This window comes from Notothenia coriiceps, unplaced genomic scaffold, assembly GCF_000735185.1.
Source record: "Notothenia coriiceps isolate Sejong01 unplaced genomic scaffold, NC01 NC01_scaffold00014189, whole genome shotgun sequence".
NCBI lineage: Eukaryota > Metazoa > Chordata > Actinopteri > Perciformes > Nototheniidae > Notothenia > Notothenia coriiceps.
Window position 1 is genome coordinate 26226 of NW_011346890.1, and position 24276 is coordinate 50501.

Here is a 24276-nt window from a genome sequence, read left to right on the forward strand (position 1 = left end):
TAAATTTTTATTAGATTTTACCGAGGTGTATTCACTGTTTATTGTGTAATTTTTCACTGCTTCTTTCCTCCCTACTACCAATTGCGCCCCATTTGTAAAGTCCCATTTACGGTTAGTCTCTGTCTAAACCGCCCAGAACGGAATACCCCTTTTATTGTGTCTGTGTGTTTGTGAACGATTGTGTGTGTGTGTGTGGTGTGTTGTGTGTGTGTGTGGTGTGTGTGTGTGTGTGTCTTTGTGTGTGTGTGTGTGTGTGTGTGTGTGTGTGTGTTGTGTGTGTGTGTGTGTGTGTGTGTGTGTGTGTGTGGTGTGTGTGTGTGTGTGTGTGTTGTGTGTGTGGTGTGGTGTGGTGTGTGTGTGTGTGTTTTTCGGTCGTCGCTTGAAAGTTGAACCTCTATATTGGTGATAAAAAGGTTTAAACAACCCTATTTCCTACGTTTTTATGCCAGTTTACATTTTGACACACGTCCTGTTCTTTCGTACAGTGTCAGCTTATTTGTCGGTTACAGTTAGAGAACTAACAAATCCGATGTTATTTCTACGGACAGTTTTTACAAGATTGTATATAAAGTGTTACTATTACGATGTTACTACCCTTCACAGAAAAAGAAATGACACGGTGTTTTGTGGGTGTTTTCGAACATAAAATAACAAATAAAAATTGCCATTTCATTAAAATGATCAAGGAATGAATTTTTATTCTTTGTTATTTTATGTTCGAAACACAACAAAAACACCGTGCATTATCTCTTTTCCTGTTGAAGGGTAGTAACATCCGTTAATAGTAACACTTTATATACAATCTGTAAAACTGTCCGTAGAAATACATCGGAGTTGTTAGTTCTCTAACCGTAACGACAATAAGCTTACACCCCTGTTACGACAGACAGGACGTGTGTCAAATGTAAACCTGGCATAAAAACGTAAGGAAATAGGGTTGTTTAACTTTTACACCAATATAGGTTAACATTTAGCACGACGAAAAACGACAACACCACACACACCACGACTACACACACAACCACACACACACACACACACACACACACATACACACACACACACAACACCACACACACACATACCACACACACCAACACACAACAAAACACACACTAACCACACACACACCACACACACACCACACACACACACAAATTCGTTCAACAAACACAGACGACAAATAAAAGAGGGTCATTCCGTTCCTGGGGTTTGAGAACAGAGACGAGACCGAATGGGACTACAATGGGGCGTCAATTGTTAAGTAGGGAGGAAAAAAGCAGTGAAAAATACAACATCAACAGTTATACCTCGGGTAAAATCCTAGATAAAAATTTTAAGACCTAACCAATCTTCATGTCAAATGACGTGAGTAGAAAAGGCCGTGTCTTGCTTTTGAGTAGAGAAGAGCTGAGGTAAGCTTTGATAATATTTTAATGATTTGTTTCGGTTAGAAGTACAGTACTGCATCATCTTCCGGCACAGACTGAAAACTCATCTCTTTCGACTCCACTTCGAGCATTATAATTACTAACAAAGCACTTATATACTAATAAAGGACTGGCTTATCTAAAGCCAGTTGAGTAGCACTTGAAATGTTTTAGCTCGATGAAACCTGATGTACTTATATGATTCTGTTTTCTTCAAGTTTCTATCTTCTTGGTCGAATGCACTTATTGTAAGTCGCTTTGGATAAAAGTGTCAGCTAAATGCAATGTAATCATATTGTAAAAGTAAATCATGTGTTGTATATGTAAAGTGTGTTAACTAGTAACTTTGCACACATTTTATGGACTATAAGTAACATTTTAGCATCTGAAATGTAGTAGAGTAGAAGTACAAAGCAGATTAAAATGGAAAAACGCAAGTAATATCCAATATTAATACAAACCCAGAGACAATTAATGGATTAAAAACATGAAGAATCCGCTCTGTAAATAATTTAAGCAAATTAATATCAAAACTGAGTGTTTATTTTTAGCAATGTAACAAGTAAACAGAGCTCCAGGGATGTTCCCAGGAGAAGCATGTAGGCATAGCAACGGGTATGATTCACAGCCTCAGTCAGCGAGTTGTTGATGTGCAGTGTGATGTGAAAAGATTTGCACATCATTTCATCCCTCATCGCGCCGGTGTTCCATTGTTTTCAGTCAGTCCTGCTTTGAGTGTGTAGGAAGCTTATCTTCAAATGGTGTAATAGGGTCTTTTCACACCTCATTAGCAAAACTAACTGGAAATGATTTATTTTTGAATTCTCAGAGAAAATGGGCACAGCAACAAGTTAGGCATTTAATAGTGTGAGTGTGTGTGTGAGTGTGTGTGAATTAGAGCATAGCCAACAAATTGATGTGTTTGATGAATGCTTTTTAACATTATTGAATGCACACAGCCTGTCAGAGGCCGGTAAAGACATGCAAAAGGAAGTGCAGCCACTCAACAATCAAAGTGTTGACAGCTTTGGAGTCATGGTACCAATGTCCTGGTGCAACACTGCCCTCTAATGGAGGGTTCTGGAAATTCTGGCCGTTTTTGAACCCTTCATCTTGGTTATAAATGATCAGATGTTTGAAAAAAAAAGAAGCATTGGATCACTAAGTCGATTAGAGCAGTGGTTCTCTACCTTTTTGATTCGATTTTCCTAACAATAATTATGTTTGCGTCCCCCTCCCCACATTGATCGTTCATTAGTTACCCGAACATTTAGCAGTATTAATTCTGTGAAAGCTTGGAAATGAGTAGGGCTCAATGATATCACTGGTAAAAGCAATTGTAAAGTAAAAGCCATTCCCTACAACTTTTTGGAGACCCCCAGAAATGATCTTGCGACCCCCTTAATGGTCCCGGAACCAAGGCTTACAACCATTCCATTAAAGGAATTAAAGCGAACATTAGAGATGAGGATGTCAGGACTCCTGCGGACGTGATTTCGCAGGTGTTTCCGCTCAGCAGAATTTCAAAAAAGGGATCCTCACCTTGAAACTGGGCACGAAGCGAGTGAACTCCTGATGCCAGTTGTTGAGCGTGGATGCAGGAGAGATGATCAGGAAGGGACCCCAGATGTTGTCCTTCTGTGCAGGAACAAGAAAAAGGGATTCAGCTGGACGGCAGGTGCTATTTGTATGTGTGAGAAGCTCTGAAAACAGGAAGCCATGGAGGGAGACGGTGTGCATCCTTCTTTTAGGGATAGCTCATCACTTAGCACACATTTCCCCTAGATTTCACTGTATCTGCTTTGGGTGTTTTGAGACTAAACAAAAGCATAACAATGAAAACAGTAATGTGACAATGAAGGGTCTCTTTAAAGGATGCAGGTGGAAAAAGAAGCTGGACGTTACATGTTTCCTTAGGTGAGTAACAACAGCAGAGACAATCAAATATTCCATGCGCTTTTTCAAAGTGTGAGATGGATGAAAGCCTTTGGCCTCACCTCTGCTAAGTGAGCCAACAGGGCGATACTCTGGACCGTCTTCCCCAGTCCCATCTCATCTGCCAGGATTCCATTGATTCCCTGCAGAGAGAGAACACAGGAGAAAATAAATCAATCAGTGGGTATGAATAACAAATACAAAATATGACACTGCAACTTTTGAATTATTTTACTGTTTTATAGTAGGCCGACAGATGAGTCCATACTATAAGTATACGCCTATAAAAGCATCAACATTCATTGACCTTTAAGTATTTTATTCACAAAAGATACAAATGTATATTTCAAACAACATAAGCACATAGAGAAACAAGAGGAGTCATTCAATCATATGTGTCCAGAAATGTTTCTTTCATTCTGTACAAACAATTCTGTACAAAACAAGTTTAAAAAAGGGAACATGTGAATTGAGTTTCACGTAAAAAAATAGTGTGACACAGGAAGGAGGGGCTCATGCTAAAGGCTAATATTTGCCGAGCTTAATTCCCTGAAAACTTAAGATCCAAACATATGATGACTAAAATCCTTCTTGGGTAGTTCTAATTTTGTTAGCAGAGTACAAACAAATGTAAGTTAAGAACAGTATTGAATCCAGGACTTGCAGGACATCTTTGTATTCATGTTTTAAGCACGGATTGGTGTGTCTATTGAGTGTTATGGGGAGAAAATGTACCTGTTCATAAAGGTTGGCTAGCCAGTTCATGCCCTTGAGCTGGTAACCCTTGAGCTTGCCGTCGAACATGGCGGGCTGAGGGATCTCCTCGCCGGCGTGGATGGAGGGGTTGGCGAGGCTGTAGCTCTCTCCGAACCCTGAGCCTGAGGACGGGCCTACAACGGCGTGCAGTGACGCACAGCGGCTGTCCTTCGCCTCCTCGTCAAACATCCGCGTCTGCGGGCAGAGAGTTGGCGATTAGCACAGTGTCAACAGAGGGAGTGTGTGTGGAATGGATGTGTGTGCAGACATCGACTCACTCTCTCTTGGTGAATCTGGTAGGCTTCTTTAGCATTCCTCATCGCCTGGGACTTGTAGTAACTGCTATCTGCAACCGTACATAATCCACTCGTGAATAAAACAGAATAATTCAACATTTCATTTTCTTTCCTATAAACAATACCTAAAGAATGTTCTTCAAACAAATTATATATATACTTTTTTTTTATTGAGCTTGAAAATAATGTAAAATATCATCATTAGTAAACAGAAAATGTTGGGAGGGAAAATATGAAATATAATCTAAACGAAACAGAATACAAATATACTAATAAATGGTTTATTAGGCATGTATTTAGAAACAAAGGGAAATACTATAATAAACTTGACTGAGCCGTTCATACCGTAATCCTCCTGTCCCATTTTGACCATCACTCCTCCTCCGATGTCGATCTGTCTGAGACCCGCACTGTCCTCCAGCTTCCTCAGAATCTCCACCTGAGCCGTGTCTCCCTCCGGACCCCCCATGCTGGCTTTACCCCCCATGAAGTGAGCATACAGCTCCGTCTGGGTGATGAGGAAGTTCAGTTTACGCTGCTGACGCTTGGCCTGCGAGAGACGGGAGAAAAGCAGGAAAAAGCCATTTCCTTTAATATCACCACTCTAGATGTTTTTAATTATGTATAATACCACCTCTTTAGACTTGAATACTTGTGTTTCATCAAGTTATATTGGAACAGATGTAATATGCTTCTGTCTTTATATTTGATGTGATTATTGGAATGAAACCAGTTTTTATGTAATCCACTTTCTTTAATAAAGTATGTGACTCCCTTTGTGAGCGTCAAGCAGAAGAGGAACCTCTTTTTTGAACACAGAGAACATTTGGTTTTTTAAAGGCCAACAACTGTGTATTAAAGCAGACTATTTCGTATGATAAAATCCTATTGACAATGTAGGAAATGATACGATTACGGATATCTTTTCTCAAATTCAATGTGACTTTCTGTTTTATTAGAGTTGTTGGGTTCACACCTTTATCAGGGAAAATCCTACGCAGTCACAACTCAAATGTAGTTAAGCACTACTAATTCTTCTTTATCTGCAACTGTGCCAAAATACCAGCTTTAATCTCTATGGGAAGACGACAGTTTTGCAGCGTTTTATCGTCGATTTATCTTTCCAACCTTATAAATGAATCTTACCTCTTCGGTAAAACCTTTTGCAAACGTTTCCCTTTCCTTTCCACCTACTTCTTTCATCTCTTCGTCCAGTTTACGCTGCTCCAGAGCCTCCTTCTCCGCCCTCTTCCTGTGCTCCTTCTCCACTTTGTCGTATTTCTTCCAGTAGAGCATCATCTCCTTGGTGAGGCGGCGGGCCCGCGGTAACGTCTCCTTGCAGTTCTTCTGGGCCTGGATGGCAGCGCGCCGGACCTCTCTCATGCACTGATGAGCCAACTGGGACAAAAGGGACAGAGGTTAAATATCCCACTTAAACTCAAATGTATCCTTAATCAAACAAAAACTGTGATGTGTACACTTACCTTTTTGGCATTGGTCAATACTAAGTTCTTAGCAGAGGTCTTCTGCTTGAAGGTCTGCAAAATAGTAATAAAATAATAATTACACCTTTCCAAATAAATGTTTTACTATATATAAAAAGGAAGAAGCTGTTTAACGTTGTCTTTGTCACTGTTATGCATACGAACCTTGGGAATCTCCTTTTTAGCGATAGTGAGCCAGACTTTACGCCGCCGTGCGTTCAGCTGCTCAATGGTGAGATGCTTCTTCTTCACTACGGGCAGTGGAGCATCATGGGAAAACTTTGCGAAGATCTTGGTGATATAAGGACGCCCATCATCCAGGAAGTCCCCCTCTCCCCGTTTCTTCTTCTTCTTCACCTTTTTCAGTTTTGCTAAAAAAATATATAGAATAAAAACATGTAAATGACTATATTTAAAAAAACATGTATGCTTTTTTAGTCTGGTTATTTACATAACTGTGATTCTAAAGGATTCCAGAGATATTAGTTTTTTTTTGTCTTTACCCTTGAATTTCTTCTCATCTTTGATTTTCTTCTTCCTCGGGCCCAGCAGGTGGCGCTGCTGCTCATAGAAAGGATCATGAGTAGAGAGGAGTCCAGTGCTGTAGTACTGGTATTGGTGAAGCTGAAGGGAAAAGGAAAATAAATGTGAAGATGACATTACAAATGGAATTCCTTATGTCACCAGACGCTGTGTTTATGTGAGCTTCTCCTACCTCCCGGTCAGAGTGGAACTTGCTCTGATGCTGCCTGGTGAAGCGATGGAGCCTCAGCATGTCCTGCAGCTCGTCCCGGGACAAACTGAAGTCAGAGTCATCCGAGTCCGTGTCCGAGTCCGTGGTGTCGTCACTCAGAAGGATAGTCTGCAGGAGACGGAGGAGGAACATGGTAAAAAGGATACAGGATACAGAGAAGGACAACATCTGTGATCTTTTTATTCAACTATATGGATAAGTCAAATATAGTTAAGCAGGTCAAAACCATTGGTAAAGGGAATGGACTGGAAGCTTATTACATTCCTAAATATATAGGAGGATAAATAACTGATCAATTAAGGGGCACAGATAGTTCATAATTAATTGTATTTGAAATATTGTTAGATTTTTGGCAAGAGCTTGAATGGAAAATTGAAATAGAGGATAAATAGCCTGAGATTTAAGTAAAAATGCGCTTTCTCTTGGTACTTTTACTGTTTTTAAAGACAAATGTATAACAATCATTTACATTTGTGTCCATTGAGTTATTTACAACAACAAAAAACATGACAATTTCAACAGTTTTTTCAAGTTTGGGTTTAGCCAAGTTTTAGACCACTAAATAAATATATTAGTTTTATGAGTAATCCATTCCTCAACTGAACAATTACATCCATAGTGCAAATGAGAAAATGTCTATAAAATACCTTCAGCCATTTCCTGTTCTTCTTCAGCTTGGAGAAGTTGTAGAGACTCGCATTATCTGCCTTTTGGTCTGTGGAGTTAAGAGGGGGACAAAAAAACACAACATAATATAAATATGCATGAACCCCCATGAACAGTTAGACAAAACCAGTGTGTACTAACATGTGCATAACATAAATATCAGTGTTTCTGTATGTACCTTTACCCTGCAGCAGGACTCCGTTGAGGGGCTTCTCCTCTGAGAGCCCATCCTCTTCCTCACACGGCTCACTCTTCACGGTCACAGCTGCATGCTGAGTGGGGGCGTCCAGGGATAACCCCGTCCCCAATCCTCCATCGCTGTCATCACTCTCATCACTAGAACATGAGAGGTATGCAGCTGTGAGCCCACTCTTTGCAGCCTATAAATATCTAATCTTCTCTTTGGATTTGTATCTGGTAGTATGAATACTGTATCCATGACAGGGGGCACATTGTAGGACAACATTAGATACTTAGGACCTGATATACTGGATGGAAGATTGCTACAATATAAGTCAAATCACAATGTGGACTAGTGCAATATCCAAATCGCAGTAGGTGCAATATTTAGTAAAGAATATGTTTTTTTAAATCATTCTGAAAGAAGTATAGTGGTGGTGTTGTAGAACAGCTTAAAAAAAGTATATAACATATTAAATTAAAAAGCTTGTTTAGTACAGGTCCTTAAAAAATAAAAATAATTCACACCATGGCCATCTAGTAGAATTGTTCAAGGATAACTTGAATAATGATTTAAAAAATAAAAAGATAATGCCTTGTATTATCCTGAAAATAATAGCAATTACTTATTTTTACCAAATCGTGCAACCCTTTTACAATGCACACAGTGTTTTTAACCAGCAAACCCATACACACACAATTGCATTCACAAAACAATTTTTAACATCCAAGCATGAGCCACTTAAATTAACCCTAAAATGTTATCAGGGGCCAACTGGAACCAAAAATTGAAAAGTGTTTGCCCACCCAGACTCTACTCTGCCTGTACCTGGTGGTTATATCTCCATTGAAGATGGCGGCAGTCTGGCGCAGGAAACTGTCCAACCTCAGGGATCTTTCCAAGCGCTGCAGGTAGAGAGGTTTGGCCAGGCCAGAGCTCCCTGATTCCCCGGCCTCCGGTCGGCCCCCCTGCCCAGACGCCATGCAGCAGACACCTCTGCCCAACAGGGCAGCGGGTTTACTAAAAAGAGAGAGAAGAAGAAAGACTAATCAAGCCCTATATCTCAAACTGAGTCATGTCGGAACAATGTCATTTAGTCCAAAATTTACTTTTGTACTCCATTGGCTTAGCAGGCACTGTAAAATCATCATTGTATGGGACTTATTAAGCAGAGCATAAACATTGGACCTACCTTCTCAGTAAGGGATGCCATTGTCCTTGATTCCAAGATTAATGATCAGGCAATGGTGAAAGTCCCCTATAAAAGAAGAAACTGCAGTCACACACTGATGTTCACAAATGACAGTGATATAGTGTTTTTATGGGTGGCTAGTGTTCTTTCATGTGTGGTGTTCTGCACAATTCTGACAATGTGAATGCTCGTAATTTTCACAGAAGGTTTCCATATTGAAATGAAATGACTAAAACAAAAAAAAGCTTCTGCAACATTACTATGCATTTAATTGAATGAATTGTACATGATTTGCCATCATGTACATGATGTCAGTACTTTATAGTACAAAATGCATTGATTCAGCTTTCCTTTATATAAGAACAGTTGATTTACTATTGTTTGAATAACACACTAGGCTAGTATACTGCATACTATTTTAACAGAAACAGTTGGATATATTTAAGTGGTTTGAGTCCACCATTTCCACTATACCGTTAACATACCTTAATGACCAAGTGTTACTACATAATATTTTCAGATCAGTAACAGTTTATTAAGAGTCATATTGAATATATTTGAAGTATCATCTTTTAATGGTTTGAGTCAATTATTTAAATATCACTTAGTAACCGAGTGTTGATGCATTGTCTAAGTTATCATTTAATTTGTGAGTGGCAAGTGATGTTTTTGAGTTATGACAGTGAGTGACGATTCGGTTGTCCTCCTCAGTAATTACTTTTCATTACGTATTCACTTTACTTTGATGCAAGTTCACTCTGTCGCCTGTTAACGGATGACAAAAACTAAAGCCAACTAAGAGTTCGGACGCTTTTTTAAGAACAAAATAGGTTGTTGTTATTAATAATATATATCGTGTTATGCTATTACGTCGTTATACTATGATTAGCTAGCTTGCAAATCCATTATAGCGTTAGCCAGGTTTGCTAGCTAACCTTGGATGGTGCACTGGGTTGTAGCTTGCAGGCTAACAACCGTTAGCTGCATTGCTAATAAGCAGAAGCAGCATTGCCTCCGATCAATGATAGTAAAGGGTCAAGGTGCTTGTATAGACACACACCCACACTGACAGCTTACTGGTTTAAGTAGGGGACACTAAATATACATTGATAGTTGATTTCCCAAGCATCTGGTCTTTGTTGCTATAGCATCCTTGCTATCGCTTGTGTAGCTTTTCATTAGAAACGTTAGCTTATCATTTTGACACAGACGTCCTCTCACCATTAATATGAAGTATTCAAATCGGGTCTGTCTCTTTAAGGCCACCACCTCCTTGCCTAAACAATGTATTAAGATGATATTGGTTTAATGGCATTTCTTAAACAGGCTAGTCGCGGTGCAGCGAGAGCAAGGCCCTTCGCCCGCGCCTCCCGTACCCTTGTTTCGGCCACAAGCGGGGACTCGGTTGCCTGGCGAACGAATGATCCCCATGTTTTAATTCTTTCTCCCTCCCGGCCATCTTCCCCCATTGCTCCTTCGCCATAACAACCACCATGGAGTCTCTCACCTCGGCCCCGTGTCCCCTTTTGCGTCTCTCTCTCCGCTGCTGCCGACTCTCGGTTCTCTGACTCCAAAATGGCGGTTTGAGGCGCCGAGCGAGTCTGTGAGCTTTGAGTCGGCAGCAACAGCAGAGAGGCGGCCACTTTCTGTTACTGAGAGAGCAGAGACACGACGCCATGGCGAGGGTACAGCAAGGAGCAGGCGTTATAATCAATCGCAGAGAGAATGACGCTCTCCTGTGGATGTCTACGAAGGCACGAATGTGACAAGAAATAGCAGCAGTATCGTTCGTTAGTTTAATTAGATTCATATCTATCATATATGACGTTTTGGGCGGCATATGAACAACTTGTACAAATGCATCGATTCAATTCCGATCTCGATTAATAGCGTCTGCACACAGCGAAGATTACCGAGCTACGTCTGACGTCATTATACGGGAACTCCGTTTTAGGTATGGTGAGACAGTTGGGATATCCAGGGTAAAATGTGACCATTGTAAACTTGTATACTATTTTAAAGTGAACTCCAGAAAATGTGAAAATATACATACTTGTTTTTTTGCAAATGTATGAAAATGTACTGTCACTTATAGAGGTAATAAATATGTGATACACACAGAATGCTAATCATTGTTTGGATCCAAAAAATGCTTGCTGTAACAGTAGTAGTAGTAACAGCTCAATTTTTTGACATGCTTTACTATTAAACTGCATAAACTATTCTGTGTATCGCTTAAGCCCACTGATGTGATGATGTTTGCTGTCCTCCTCCAGGGAGCAAAGGAATGGTGAAGAAGGGTTTTGATTTGTTTCAGTCCAGTCAATAGTTAAAATCATTTGTTAAATATTTATTACATTAAACAACCAAAATATCAGTCCATCCATACTGACAAGCTTCAATGTGCCACAAATCTATCGTAAAACAGTGAGTATATAAACTAACAGTTTGATAATCTGCCCCACGTTACCTGTAGGATGAACTAAGAGCCGATGATGGCGCGGTTGAATTGAGCTAAGGAAGTGCAGGTTATGTTTCCAATAGACAAAGCAATTGCATAACTTAAAGTTATTAATAGATGTATATTGCAGTTATATCTGATTCTAGCTTTTGAATTATTTTCTGCTATCATATTCAGAGGTTCAGCCCTGGCAATATTATACATCAGTACATCATTGTATCATTTTCCACAATGTCCACTTTTTACAGCCATATAAAGTGCAAAGGTCTTTAAATCAGCTTCATATACTGCCAACCAAAATAACACCTGAAGCTGAACAACAGTAGGCAATCAGGTGAATGTCTGTATCCACTGAATGGGTCAGTCCTACGGATGGAGCAGTTTCATCAACATACAGGATGGTTGGCTGTCATGTCTTTTTCGTATTGAGAGGAATTGAGGCCTCATTCATAACCAGCTGGATTTCTCCTCCTCAAATTTCTTTGGATCAATGAAGGGCTTGTCGATGGACTTGATCATCAGTTCGCCGCAGTAGACGCACTCCGACGCGATGATGTCATCCATGTCTGATTTTATCTGCTCGCGGCTTGTGCCCGCATTGCCCTTTCCCAGACTGGCAGTGTCTCCTTCGTCCTTGGGAGCCGGGCGGTGTCGAGACTTGGAGGTTTGCGTGGTCGCGGCCAGCTTTTTCTGCAGCTCCTCTAGACGACTCTGCTTAAGGGGCGTCAGGTGAGGGGTTACTTCCTAGAAAGCAGAGGAATAGAAAATGTGCTAACGATCAGTACGTTGATACTTTTTAGTCAGTTCAAGTCTGACATTTTTCTTGCTTCTCAGTAGTGTAATTTGCAACATCACAAGGATAACTTCACAATCAATATTTTCAAGACCCCTTAACTTACATTTAATCCGGGATTTAACTCTGTATTCATTTTGTGAACTCATTGATGCACAAAAGAGCGCGTTTCAGTTTAAACCATCCTGTACCTCTGATTTGATAGTTACAAACTAATTATTTTGTTGGCATCTTTTAAATGTATAATTGAAGATATATTTCACTCATGATACTTTTAAGATTTCAACTAAACTAAAAGAACACATCATTTGTGCAGTGGCACAGAAGCAGCCTCTGAGATATACCTGGAACAGGCAGTCGTAGTGGAACATGTGTCCACACAGGAACAGATAGAAGGGTCTGTTGAGTAATGGGAAGTCACATGAAGCACACTTTTCTTGGGAATCCACAACGCCATATTTGTTCCTCATTTCCTGGATGTCCTCTCGGATGCGTTTAGCGCTCTCCGTGGCCTCCTCCATTTCCTGCTTCAGCTCCTCGATGTGCTGGTTGTACTCCTCCAGGGAGCTGCAAATGGCCTCCTAAATATAAAAGGTTCACCACCAAAATCAAGTCAAAACATATTGGCATTATGTATGGATATGTTTCTCTTGTTACAAAAAGAAAAGGAAACTCTTTGTTACAGACCTTAAAATGGTCAATGGTGACAAAGTCTGGGAAAAATGGAAGGATGTCTTCAATCTTGAGCAGGTTGCAGCTGGACAGACAGTTCATGGCTTTCTTCACATCTTTCTCCTCCTGCACCACGTGCCGCGCGATCTTCAGCCAAAGCTTCTTCCTCAGTTCCTCGTCATCTTCAGGCAGGTCCGCACACGACTTGGCCAAGTCTACATCTACCTATGGTTGATAAACACATTGCAAGTGAGTGGCATTAGTCAAGTTCAGTCAAAGATTTATGATATGTTTACTACAAAATGATGCATAATTTGGACACATTAGAGTGGCATCTAACTATTTTCTCTATGATCGATTAATCTGCAAAACATTTTCTTAATTAATAATTTGGTATATAAAAAATAGTCTGAAAGTAGTGAAACATTTTTATCCCAGTTTCTTAAAAGTGCAACAATTCTTAATATTGAGTTAAATATGATATAAAGCAGAGAGAAGTCGCAAATATAAGAGGCTAAAAACAGCATTTATTTCTATTTTGGATGAAAAAAACCTCAATCAATTTACAATTAATCGGCAAATTGATTCGTCGACAAATTGCTGCAGTTCAACATGCAATAAAAAAATAAAAAACATCACTTACTTGTAAAGCGAGATCCACTGCCTCCTCATACAGCTCCATAATCCTATAAACCAGCACACAGGCCTTGAGGTAGCCGTTCTCAGCGCACAGCCTGAGGGCGTACTTCAGGTCGTAGTGGATCTCTGAGGGGTGCGTGCCCGCCTGCTCCAGGTACCACAGCAGGGAATCCGGCTTGTACTTGGCGTAGAGCGACAGCAGGTAGTTATGGATGGCCTCCTCCGTCACGGTCAGCTCGTACACGCAGAACTCCATGTAGCGGATGGTTTCGCTGATCTGCTGCGTGCTGCCCATCTGGCTGTAGTTCATCAGAGCCGGGATGAGCTTCTTCGGGTCCAGCCGCTTGCCCATCTGGATCCACGCGTCGACCACTTTTTTGGGAATGTGCTGCATGAGGACCGGGGAGAACTTGTAAAAAAGCCTTTGATCGCAGTGCTTTGAGAGCACATCCAGGGCGGCGCTGTAGTCGTCGTGTTGGCAGTAGTGGGATATGACTCTCTCGTAGTCCTGCATGACGACCGAAAAGTACACCATATCGTCCACGTTGCCGTGGCTGGCCAGCAGGTCGTAGATGGTGGTGCGGTTGTTGTACAGGCACTCCTTGTGCTTGGAGCTGCTGAGGAATTCTCGAAACTCTTCGCGGGTCTCCTTGAAGATGACGCTGTTGCCGTCGCTCTCCAGCTGGCCGAGGCTGTTCAGGTAGAGCTCGGCGAGCCATGTGACCAGCAGGGTGATCTGTGTTCTCTCGCTCTGTTTCAAATGATTCAGTTTCTTCAGTAAGAACTCCTTCAGGGCTTCCTCCTGTTTGGCTTCGATGAACTTGAGCGCTATCTCCTCAAAGTAGTTCTGGGTCAGCGCGTAGCACTTGGCGCTGTCGATGTACCGCTTGTTCTGGAAGCAGTGCTCGGCTTCCTTGGCCAGAACCATGTCCATGCAGTCGGGCCGGTCCCGGCAGTACTCCTTGGCCAGGTCGAACTTAGACATGCTCATGTACATCTGCCAGACGTCCCTAGCCTCGCGCTGGATGTGGTACCGGAACACCGCCCGCTCAGTGTAGATCCACACCAACCCTCCAACTGGGTCCTTGATCATCTTCTTTAGGGTGCCAAATTTATCTGGGAACACATCCTCGTACACCTCCTGTCCATTCAGGGTGCAGATGGCCTTTACTCGATCATGGAGCAGCAGCAGGAAGTGGAACTGCGTCAGCACGATGGAGATGGGCTTGTTGAGACTGATGTCAATGTCAGGCGTGTACTCCCATACCTGTGTCATTAGGGGAAAGAAAATGTGGTGGAAGAGAGTATAAGAAAAGGAGGACAAAGGAGTCAATGTGGAAAAGGTGGAGTTATTATTGAAAGATCAATGATGTGGGATTTTTGCCGATATTTTCCAACTCCTTCTGATGAATTTCCAATGCCGATGCTAATATACGCACATCCTTTTTTTGTATAGAAAAAGTATAGAAATCAAATCTCTCCTGTAGTGGAAATAGCATACCCTTATATAATGTTGTTATGCCTTGTGTTACTGTTATGGCTCACTGGCAGATTCAAAAGGTACATGTTCACCAAGAGTTTTTTTCAATAAGAAAACTACTACATCTAAGCTAACAAGTCAAACAAACCTTATATTTTTTTAATGTGAAATCTTTAAACTTAACGGAAAAATGTATCTTTAACAGGCTTGAATAGTGCTGTCTCTTAAGACAATCTTCAAAATAGGCACAACCAGGGCAAATTTGACCTATTTCAGTAGTCGCAACTAGTCTATTCGTTTTGAACACTTTAAAAACCTCCAAATTGAAAATATTTCTTACGGGACCAGATTCGTAACCAGTTTGAGTTACGTACAAATTTGCATCATCCTATCGGCCTGTCATATCAGAGGAAATGTTCATTTCTGTCCAACGCTTACATTTCATTTAATACTTATGCAGTGCAAAATAACCTCATAAATGTTTTAGCTTCTGAATAAACGTTTTTAAATATACATTTACCTGCACATCGCTCAGCAGGGAGTCAGGCCTGACATAATCCAGCTGACCGTAAAGAACTCCGTTACCCATCATCCAGCCGAAGGACTTAGGTGAGTTGCGGAGCTTCGGGGTGTAGAAGGTGATCTCGCTGTAGCCCATGTTGGCTGGGAACTCCTGGAAGCTCGGCAGCAGGTCCTGGTTCTGGCTGAAGATGGAGCTGAAGCCCTGCTGCTCGGACCCCTCGGCCAACTTACCCACAAACTGGAACAGACGTTTGCGGGTGGTGGCGATGATGAAGTACTTGTTCTCTGAGCCCCCCCGCTCCACCTCCAGGCAGCAGACTGGTGCAGGCTTCCCATCCTCCTCCAGGGAGTGGACCTGTTTCAACAAGAGAACATGGTTATTTTCATGCAAGGAGGAATAAATAAATGTGAAGGATGGTTTTTTCTACAACAATACCACTAAATTAATATCACATAGTAAACACTGCAACCCACACATAACAATATGTTACGTCGTACGTACCTGTCTGAAGTATTGATCTGGATTGGTGTTGAACAGGCTGCCCTCAGTTGCAGAGATCTCCGCCTCAAAGATGATGCCTTGACTGGTGCCAACTAGGACAGGTCCTGTGTTTGTCTCATTGCCCAGCTGCTTGTTCCAGCCCACGCTCTCGATGAGGTGGCCTCTCCAGCGGGAGAGACTGCGCACCTTCTGCGTGTTCCTGTTTAGGTACAGACACTCGCTGGTGCTCAGGCAGATCAGCAGATGGGAGCCTGTGTGAAAAATACAGCTGATTGAGTTAATAGGTCAAAACTGACTCACTAATACTATAATATCATGTCGTAGCATTTAGAGAAATTCCGATGTAATTGTGAAATACCTCATGATACCCAATAAATGTACTATATAAAACAATAACACAAATATGTGTGTCCTGTATAAAGGAATGACTTGAAGCTATATAATTAAAACAATGCAAATCTATTGGTTACAATATGATGGACGATTGACTCACAGAAAGTCTCATTGTAATAAACAATATGTAAATGTAATGTATAAATATGTCCCAAGGGCAATTTTTTCAAAAAATCTGATTAAGCACTGTCTTTTTACTCACCAGTGGGGTCCAGGAACAGTTTGTGCACTTTACTTTCATCTTTCCGTCCTAATTCAATCTGATTAGGTTGATCTGGCTTGGCCAAATCAATTCTGTACAGAAGAGAACATTAGTATCAGTATCTTGTATCATTAACAACTCTTTTAGATGCTCCAATAAACAACAGCTTACAGCAGATGAGTACAAATCAAAAGGAACAACAAGCACTAACTCAAGGTAATTCAATCAAAACCGTACAAACATCAGTGGCCGATAACAGTGTGCTTAGGACAGTGTTATTTACCTCAGCAGGGTGTCCTTTCCCAGACTCATGCATAGCTGATTGTTGCAGACTGCAAGATGGTTTATCCTCTCAGGTGGAGTAAAATCGATCCTCTGCTTGTTGAATATCGGCTTCTCTTCCTCAAGTCTCACATTCACAAAGCCTAATGTCAGGGAACAAGTAAAGCATGTTCTCAATGAGACCATGGAGTTAACTAATTGTGTAGTTTTAACATTCCTTAAAGGTTCTAACAACCTTACAGCACCCTTGAATGTAACTAGCTAATGAAACGGAGCAACTCCAGAGAGGGCGACTAACCTGAATGTGTTATCCCGATGTTGGCATTTGGCAGGCGGCTGTGCTGCCTGGTGTTTTGAGAGTCCTCGTACTCGTCCAGAATTGAAGCCATGGTTTGAAGTACCTTCTTTCTAACTCGTTGTTCTCCCTGTAAATTAATACCCTACATAAACAATGGCTGGCAGAGAAAAAATCCTAGAAATGTATGCTAAACAGCTAGCTACCTAACACAACCTCCTCCCATTGAGGGCAAGCGAGAGCATTTCCTCTCACCAGGTGCGTCTAAATTCCCTAAGGAAGATGTATAATATGATATATGAAAATGCAGCAAACGTGTAAATAAGCTACATTTCAATCATTCATGCTATCATAATAACAGCTATCTTAGCTTCCGACTACACAACATATGGTGGACACGGATAATCAGGTGACAAACGGAGTCATGTGATCACATTTCGTGCAGTGCTTATCTTGGACACCAGGGGGCGCCGTTTGTCCACCCTTAGTGTGAGTGGTTGGTGATGAGATGTTGAAATGTAAAGGTCCCATGTCATGGCCACTTCAACTGATCATAATTCCATAGTTGAGGTCTACTAGAATAGATACATTGTGCAATTTTCCAAACTCACATTGTTTTCTCATACAGCATCTCTGTATTGAGTCATTAGGTCACATGACGTAGAAGTTATTGAAGAAATATGCTAATTCCCCATCAACATATTAATAAAACGTAGGGCCTATATAAAGTATTCAAATGCAACAAAAAGAGGTGTGTTCAACAAATCAATGCTGTAGAGAGGATGTGCTTCACATTCACACAATAGGGAAGCTATCGATTTATTAAAAAGAACATTGTTCTTGTGTAATTGAAAAGTAATTGGTTGATGGTCCCTAAGTGAAAGCCTCGTTTCGCGGAGAAGATCTCCCAGTCATAATACAGCCAGCAGCAGAGAAAACTGAAACTAACTTCACCGCGGTCACAATTTATACATTAAATCAAGGAGGCAAGGAGTGTGTGCAAGGGGGTAACCACAGAATGTGAGACAAAAAGACATACATTGAAGTATAAATAAATACAAATAAGGAATATTAAAGGCACCGTTGGTAGCCTAATTATATACATTTATATACACATGTCTTGCAACATACATACCCTTACAGCAGAGTTGGGAAGTGACTAATTATATTTACTCAAGTACTGTACTTAATTACAATTTTGAATATTTCAATTGTATGCTACATTGAATTTCTACTTTAATACCTTTAGTTGCTTTACAGATTTTGATTAATGTTGTGAAATCTAATCAATAATTAAATAAGACTTTAGTTACACCTGGAGTAAATTTAGTAATTTTTTACTTCAGTAGTAACATTTTGAATGCAATACTTTTACTTGTAATAGAGTATTCCTATTTCCTACACTCTGGTACTTGTACTTTTACTTAAGTACAAGATCTGAGTACTTCTCCCACCTTCGCCTTATAGTTTTATGGGCAAAAGATTACACCAAACAGTAAAGAAAACAATTCCAAGGGGCCTTTAGTGTAAACCCACGCTCATTTATATATAATAGAGCTAGAATAAATATTTTAAAATGGATGTATGCTTTCTCCTCAACATTACTGATATAGGTAAAGAATAGGCCATAACACGATCATAAATAATGCACACTCTTTGTACAAGACGTCATTATATGGAAAGCACAGATAATTCTGGGAAACAGCTTCAGGTTGAGCTGTAGGTTACAATTTAGATCCTTAAATGTCAGACCAGCAATGATGCAAAAATAAATTAAAGAGTCATAAAATAAGATGTATTGAACATTTGTAAGAGAAAATCATAAGAACACCTAGATATCTATCTAAAAAAAAAAAAGATTCTTTATTTCTTTCCTCAATGGGAGTGTCTATGCAAATCGCAACCTGTCCGATTACAAACTTCCCCTAAAAGCGTCCCTCCCCACATGTCCCCGTCACTTTAGAACAGGATCTGCTGTCTCCCGGTATGTAACTCAGTATATCAGCACCCAGACAACCCTCAGTATCTATTCTCACCGTCATAGATCCGTAAGGGAGGAGAGAGTCTGAATTCCCAAAGTTTAATGTGCGGCTCGACATGCCACCTCAAATGGATTACTTCTCCCACGAGTCCCGAGTCCCCTCTGCTTGCGGGCTGACCCGGGAAGATGAGCTGGAGCCCGGCGTGATTAGCTGCATGCTGGTCGGGGACGGAGCCGTCGGGAAGACCAGCATGATCGTCAGCTACACCTCCAACGGATACCCCACGGAGTACCAGCAGACTGGCTTTGACGTGTTTTCTGGTGAGTGATCATACACAAGAACCAATAGAGAAAAACAAATTCAAAACTGTTATTGTCATTATGCTACAGCCTAGTTGTTGGCAATGAAAATCCCAAGCCAACAGTGCAACAAGATATATGGAAGCAAATTAGTGCAATACAAAAAAAATCAATACGAATTGTTTTTTTTAATGTTTTGAATTTCATTAGTTGCTGTTGTGTTTGCTTAGGTTCAGTGTTTACTGACACACACAGCTTTTATTAAAAAAAAATTCATTTACTGTATTGTGTGATTGCCATGTCATGTGCGTGTTTTTTAAGTTAAATAGTTAAGAACTATTTTGTCATGATGCATACAGAACCACATTAAATATATATACACATTTTATTACAGAAAAAACAATCATCAAATCAGATTTATGTGTGAGAAATATGTTGGAAAACAAGTGATCTAAACTGACTGATACTAACTGATTCATGTTACTGATTTTCAACAGGTCAGGTCCAAGTAGAAGGAGCCCCGGTTAAAGTTCAGCTGCTGGACACTGCTGGACAGGTAAGACTCTCTGTTTGTTTTTCAACAAGAAAAAATGTCACCATGTTACTTTTAAAGGGTGTGTTTAGTGAGCTTTTTATAGTACCAAATTCACACCTGTTTCCTGATCTTGAGTTAATTATGTCAAGGGAAGTGATACAAAATATAAAACCACCATTCTTAATAAAAGACGCAGATTTTCTAGTTGTAGTCAAGATGAGTTGTGAAGGTAAACTTTCCTTGCTTCATCCAATATGTGACTCAGTACCATGATTTCACAATGTTAATAGATTACCTTTTTCTTTTGTGAGTCAGCGTCTTTCACTCATTTCTCCATCATGTCTGCACATAGTTTGATTGACACTAACTGTCTTTATGTTCCATTCAGGAAGAGTTTGATGGATTCAGAGCCCTGTCCTACGCCCACACGGACGTCTTCCTCCTGTGCTTCAGCATGGTCAACCCCACCTCGTTCCACAACATCACCAAGAAGTGGGTTCCAGAGATCCGGGCCTACAACCCGTCCGCGCCCATCGTTCTCGTAGGGACTCAGTCTGACCTTCTGCTGGATGTGAACGTCCTCATCAACCTGGACCAATCAAATGTCAAGCCAATCCCGAACTCCAGGGCACAGAGCATGGCGGACAAGATCAGGGCTGCAGACTACGTGGAGTGTTCTTCGCTCACACAAAAGAACTTGAAGGAGGCGTTTGATGCGGCCATTTTTGCTGCCATTAAGAACAAAACCCGCAAATCTAAAAAGAGGAGGTTTTCCGACAGACACACTAAAGCTTTCTCCAAGTGCAGTTGGAAGAAGTTTTTTTGCTTCATCTGAAGTCATAAACAGATCCTGTGGGTTGTGAACAAAACTTTAATTTATTAATATCAGTTATTATATGTTGTCAAGGCTCAGATTTAGCCTACAATTTAGCCTTGTTTCCTGTTGTGTAATTGGACTATTTTACTTTGGGATGCCAAATGTTGCAAAGGGGAAACACTACATGAGCAAAGTAAACATTGGGAACGAACATCTGTGGAGACAGAGAGGATTCTGGGTCATTCTCAGCCAGGGTTTTCCCTCTTCAGCAGACACTCGGGACAGTATGAAATTGTTTACATTATATTCAAATATTTGATTGTTCCAGGGCAATAGTAAAAACGTATCAAAATCAAAGTGTGTGAATGCATCAGTGGTGTGAGCCACTCAAGAGAAGAAGGGCTGTGAATTGAGACTTTAAAGGAACATATCACCGTACAGCCACAGAGGAGAAAGCAGAGGCCGTCATGTAAATTACGTGAATTTGCATTTGGGGCTTTGCTACCAGATGCAGCCTTTAATGTGAGCGGGAGAAACAGAAAGTGTCTGTGTTTGAGCAGATGGGCGTTAGCCAATACTCTGTTGTGTTCTCGCTGTCTGCCTACTGCGGCCTATTTATATTCAGCAGCTGCAGCAAGTTCAGGTTGCAGTGAGAGGTGCCACTTTCGTACCTGTGTGTGAACGCTCCCTTGGCTGGTTTAGGTTGGTATCTTCTCACAGAGTTGATCAGCTGACAATGTTATCACCCCTGACATGTATGTTTGATGGGATTTTATCATCTGTTTAAAGTCGTGCTTGAAAAGAAGCACAGCAGGACTTCTGTCAAAACAAATGTATTTCCTCCATCTTAATTCTCGGATCGGCACAGTCACTTTGTTTGAAAAACCTCTTGTCCTAATAGAAAAGTGGCACGGGAGTGCTAACCTTTGGCTTTTTGTCCCCGTCTCCCATTAATCTGCATATGTAAAAAGTAAGCCCTGCAGGGGTCTTGACTCCCACCCTGCGGATTCTCCCACCAACACAGCCACCCTGGCATTTTATAATTTGCCCCTCTTTTGTTTACATGCTCAATACAATCCTTATCTACTCAATAGTTTAAGATAATACCCTTTTTTCCAAAAAGAACTTGCTTCTATGATGTATGTGCTAAAGAAAGTTAGATGTTACACTCCATTGTAACCTCTGAACCGAGCCAAAGGCTTTATTATACTTCTTGTGGAAGTTACTTTAATGTATATGCTATTTTGTTTGTCAAAACAGGTCGTTTGTCATGTTTATGTATATGAATTATTCATAAGACATGGATTTGAAATGCATTTACTTACTCCACTTATGTTACATTTATATCACTGTATCTAATTGAATGAAACATCTCCTTCTTTGTGTGTCATCTTTATATGTGGGAGTGATGTGATGCAAATAAAATGAAGTGCAAATTCAACCTTCTGCGTTATGTGTATCTTCAGAACAGCTCAATGTTATGTTTGTGTACTTCACAAGCGATCATTTAAAGAGTATTTAGGTAGCGACTGCTTTAAATTCAAGGAAGAAGAGAATTTAAAAGGGAGTCATCAACAACGGGGAGCATTGTTCTCTGCGGGGTGTCTGAATAATCCTCATCAGCCCTCCAGGTACTTTTCCTGAACCATCTCTCGCTGTAAGGGTATGATAAGTAAGCTCGGGCCTCCGGCTGTGCCGTGGCTCGACCAATTCTAATGCAATCCACATGACTGCTGATGAGGTTTGGCAGTGCCATGCTGTGACTGATGGCTGTGACTGATTTTGAAAGGGCTCGAGACATGGGAGAGTGATTGAGTCAAATCACTGATTGAGAAGAAACAGTGTGCTGCTTTATCACAACGATAGAGAGGGCATACTGTCTTCAAAACTTGACAACATCATTGACGTTTATCTGAAAACTTGATAGAGGTTTGCTTGTACCTGCATTCTTTTATTTTCACTTATAACATTATATATTTGTATGTCTTAAAAAATGCTTTAGGTGGTGTTTTTGCAGTGTTTCGGTGGGCAGTAGCTCAGTCTGCAGGTACTTGGCTCTGGAGCTGGAGGGTCTCTGGAGTGTGGAGTGGGACTTTGAGACATATGTATAGGTGTGTGACAAATACATAGGTTTTCATTATAATCCTCCATATTCTTCTTATACTTCCTTGTTTTAGGAGACTAGGACATATACGATTTTCGCTGTCAACAACTACTCACACTTTTATGCTTTTTTTTTTGCTTGAGCCAGAGACAATAGATGTGCATATGATTATTTGTACAGCAAACTAAAGTGAGCACAGAGAGAGGTTTATAAACCATAGCAGGGAGTGTCTGCACAACACGTGTGGAGCTGACAGCTATGCATATGCATTTGTTTCGGAACAGGGAGGATGAGTCACAGATGAGCAAGAGGTTAAATAACACACACTGGGCCCAATACATCAGCAATCTGTTTGCCATTTGTCAGTGGACCGTCCATCATGCTGCCATGTGTCCGGGCTCTGTTTAAACGGCTGTAATAAATGGGTCAAAGTGGGACATCCTTCGTCTCGGCCTATGACCTTGTATGGAAAAGTAACGCTGATGCAATTGGACCAATACTGAACTCTGATTTGACCCTGAGGGACCATTTAGTGCTAGCCATGACAGTTTGAAAAGCTTGATCCACTGCAAGAGCAATATATGCTTATCATGATGTTTAGACTAACAGTGGAAATCAATTTACATTGTGAAAGGGGTTGTCATTCAAAGGTAGAGACAGTGAAAAATGTTTTTGTAAATCCGCTCCATGATTTACATTTGCACCAACACTTAATGGGATTATCCTCTGGTGATACCCAGTCGTTTTTATGTAATACTGCTAACAAACAGATAAACAAACCATACCTTAAAGGGCCCATGTCATGCTTTCCGGTTATTACCCGTCCCCTTGTGTTTTATGAAGGTTTCTTGTAACTGCTCTGCAGAGTCAAAAACCCTCAAAGTACACCCTGTAGCGAGTAAAACTCTAACACAGTCTTTGCTGCCCCAAAACGTCTCGTTGGAGATTTCTCATTTTTCCTTGTTTACTTCCTGGGTACTGTGACGTGTGAATACCCAGAGGCCACACCCTCTGCCAGCATTTCACGAAACAAAGCTACACAAACCTTTCAGCGATTCATGCCGGATATGTACAGCGTAGTAGGGCACTGAAGAACGATGCTGTTCCCACTTTGTTTGGACCAGCGGGAGATTTGGGTACACAACCTTTAAGTATTCATTGTTCTTTGTGTATTTATGATGTTTAAAACGAACAAGGTATCTACCACGACTGTTTAAATGGGTAAACGTTTTTCGGGCTGCTAAGTTGGGATCGCGGAGAAATGCTCTCCGCGGACCCATGCTCACAGCGTTATAAACCTTTTTCTTACTCAATATCAAGCCACACTTATTGTTTTTACTTCGGCTGTGAGTGTTTGTGTGTGCTCAGGATGAGTTTCGCTTGTTCTCGCTGTATCGCCGACACGGAAGCCTGTCTGCTCCTTGCAGCAGCTCACAGCAGCTGCAAGCAGCAACGAGTCTCAACGTCCCGACCAATCAGAGCAGACTGGGCTCACAGGGAGGGGGGGGGCAGGAGCTCCAACAAGCCGCTTAGGACAGAGAGTGAATACCGGTGAATACACATACTTTACAGAGATGCTGGATGAGAAACCAATGTGAGTTTGG

The 24276-nt window shown here is 41.1% G+C and overlaps 3 protein-coding genes across 3 annotated transcripts in view; 1 reads left to right on the plus strand and 2 right to left on the minus strand.

Annotated features, from left to right (window-relative positions):
- Nucleotides 1-10378, minus strand: part of ino80 (INO80 complex ATPase subunit) — a gene marked incomplete at its 3' end in the record, with an annotated part of 34047 nt that extends 23669 nt beyond the window's left edge. Inside the window, exons 1-16 of the mRNA XM_010774533.1 lie at nucleotides 10202-10378; nucleotides 8695-8760; nucleotides 8331-8522; nucleotides 7500-7657; nucleotides 7303-7370; nucleotides 6617-6763; nucleotides 6405-6525; nucleotides 6067-6272; nucleotides 5902-5955; nucleotides 5612-5815; nucleotides 4763-4967; nucleotides 4400-4467; nucleotides 4101-4316; nucleotides 3428-3508; nucleotides 2948-3068; nucleotides 2454-2542 (exon numbers count right to left, since the gene is read on the minus strand). Of these exons, the coding sequence (XP_010772835.1) occupies nucleotides 2454-2542; nucleotides 2948-3068; nucleotides 3428-3508; nucleotides 4101-4316; nucleotides 4400-4467; nucleotides 4763-4967; nucleotides 5612-5815; nucleotides 5902-5955; nucleotides 6067-6272; nucleotides 6405-6525; nucleotides 6617-6763; nucleotides 7303-7370; nucleotides 7500-7657; nucleotides 8331-8485 (1893 nt within the window). The remainder of the gene's footprint in view (nucleotides 1-2453; nucleotides 2543-2947; nucleotides 3069-3427; nucleotides 3509-4100; nucleotides 4317-4399; nucleotides 4468-4762; nucleotides 4968-5611; nucleotides 5816-5901; nucleotides 5956-6066; nucleotides 6273-6404; nucleotides 6526-6616; nucleotides 6764-7302; nucleotides 7371-7499; nucleotides 7658-8330; nucleotides 8523-8694; nucleotides 8761-10201) is intronic.
- A 645-nt stretch (nucleotides 10379-11023) lies between these two features.
- vps18 (VPS18 core subunit of CORVET and HOPS complexes) lies at nucleotides 11024-17335 on the minus strand. The gene is made up of 9 exons (XM_010774530.1): nucleotides 16939-17335; nucleotides 16642-16783; nucleotides 16359-16450; nucleotides 15764-16014; nucleotides 15260-15616; nucleotides 13264-14526; nucleotides 12636-12845; nucleotides 12293-12529; nucleotides 11024-11899 (listed from the first exon to the last, which is right to left on the minus strand). The coding sequence occupies exons 1-9, from the start codon at nucleotides 17027-17029 to the stop codon at nucleotides 11603-11605; spliced, it is 2940 nt and encodes a 979-aa protein (XP_010772832.1). The 5' UTR covers nucleotides 17030-17335; the 3' UTR covers nucleotides 11024-11602.
- A 1561-nt stretch (nucleotides 17336-18896) lies between these two features.
- rhov (ras homolog family member V) lies at nucleotides 18897-22009 on the plus strand. Its single transcript, XM_010774532.1, has 3 exons — nucleotides 18897-19237; nucleotides 19714-19772; nucleotides 20140-22009. The coding sequence occupies exons 1-3, from the start codon at nucleotides 19033-19035 to the stop codon at nucleotides 20584-20586; spliced, it is 711 nt and encodes a 236-aa protein (XP_010772834.1). The 5' UTR covers nucleotides 18897-19032; the 3' UTR covers nucleotides 20587-22009.
- The last annotated feature ends 2267 nt before the right edge of the window (nucleotides 22010-24276 follow it).

Bases quoted from the DNA above. Each gene is read 5' to 3' on its own strand.
- vps18 (XM_010774530.1), bottom strand. From the start codon at position 17,029: ATGGCTTCAATTCTGGACGAGTACGAGGACTCTCAAAACACCAGGCAG. The intron at 16,784-16,938 runs GTTAGTCGCCCT...CCCTGACATTAG, and splicing joins CATCGGGATAACACATTCAG to GCTTTGTGAATGTGAGACTT. The intron at 14,527-15,259 runs GTAAATGTATAT...CTAATGACACAG, and splicing joins CCCTGCTGAGCGATGTGCAG to GTATGGGAGTACACGCCTGA.
- rhov (XM_010774532.1), top strand. From the start codon at position 19,033: ATGCCACCTCAAATGGATTACTTCTCCCACGAGTCCCGAGTCCCCTCT. The intron at 19,238-19,713 runs GTGAGTGATCAT...GATTTTCAACAG, and splicing joins TGGCTTTGACGTGTTTTCTG to GTCAGGTCCAAGTAGAAGGA. The intron at 19,773-20,139 runs GTAAGACTCTCT...TGTTCCATTCAG, and splicing joins TGCTGGACACTGCTGGACAG to GAAGAGTTTGATGGATTCAG.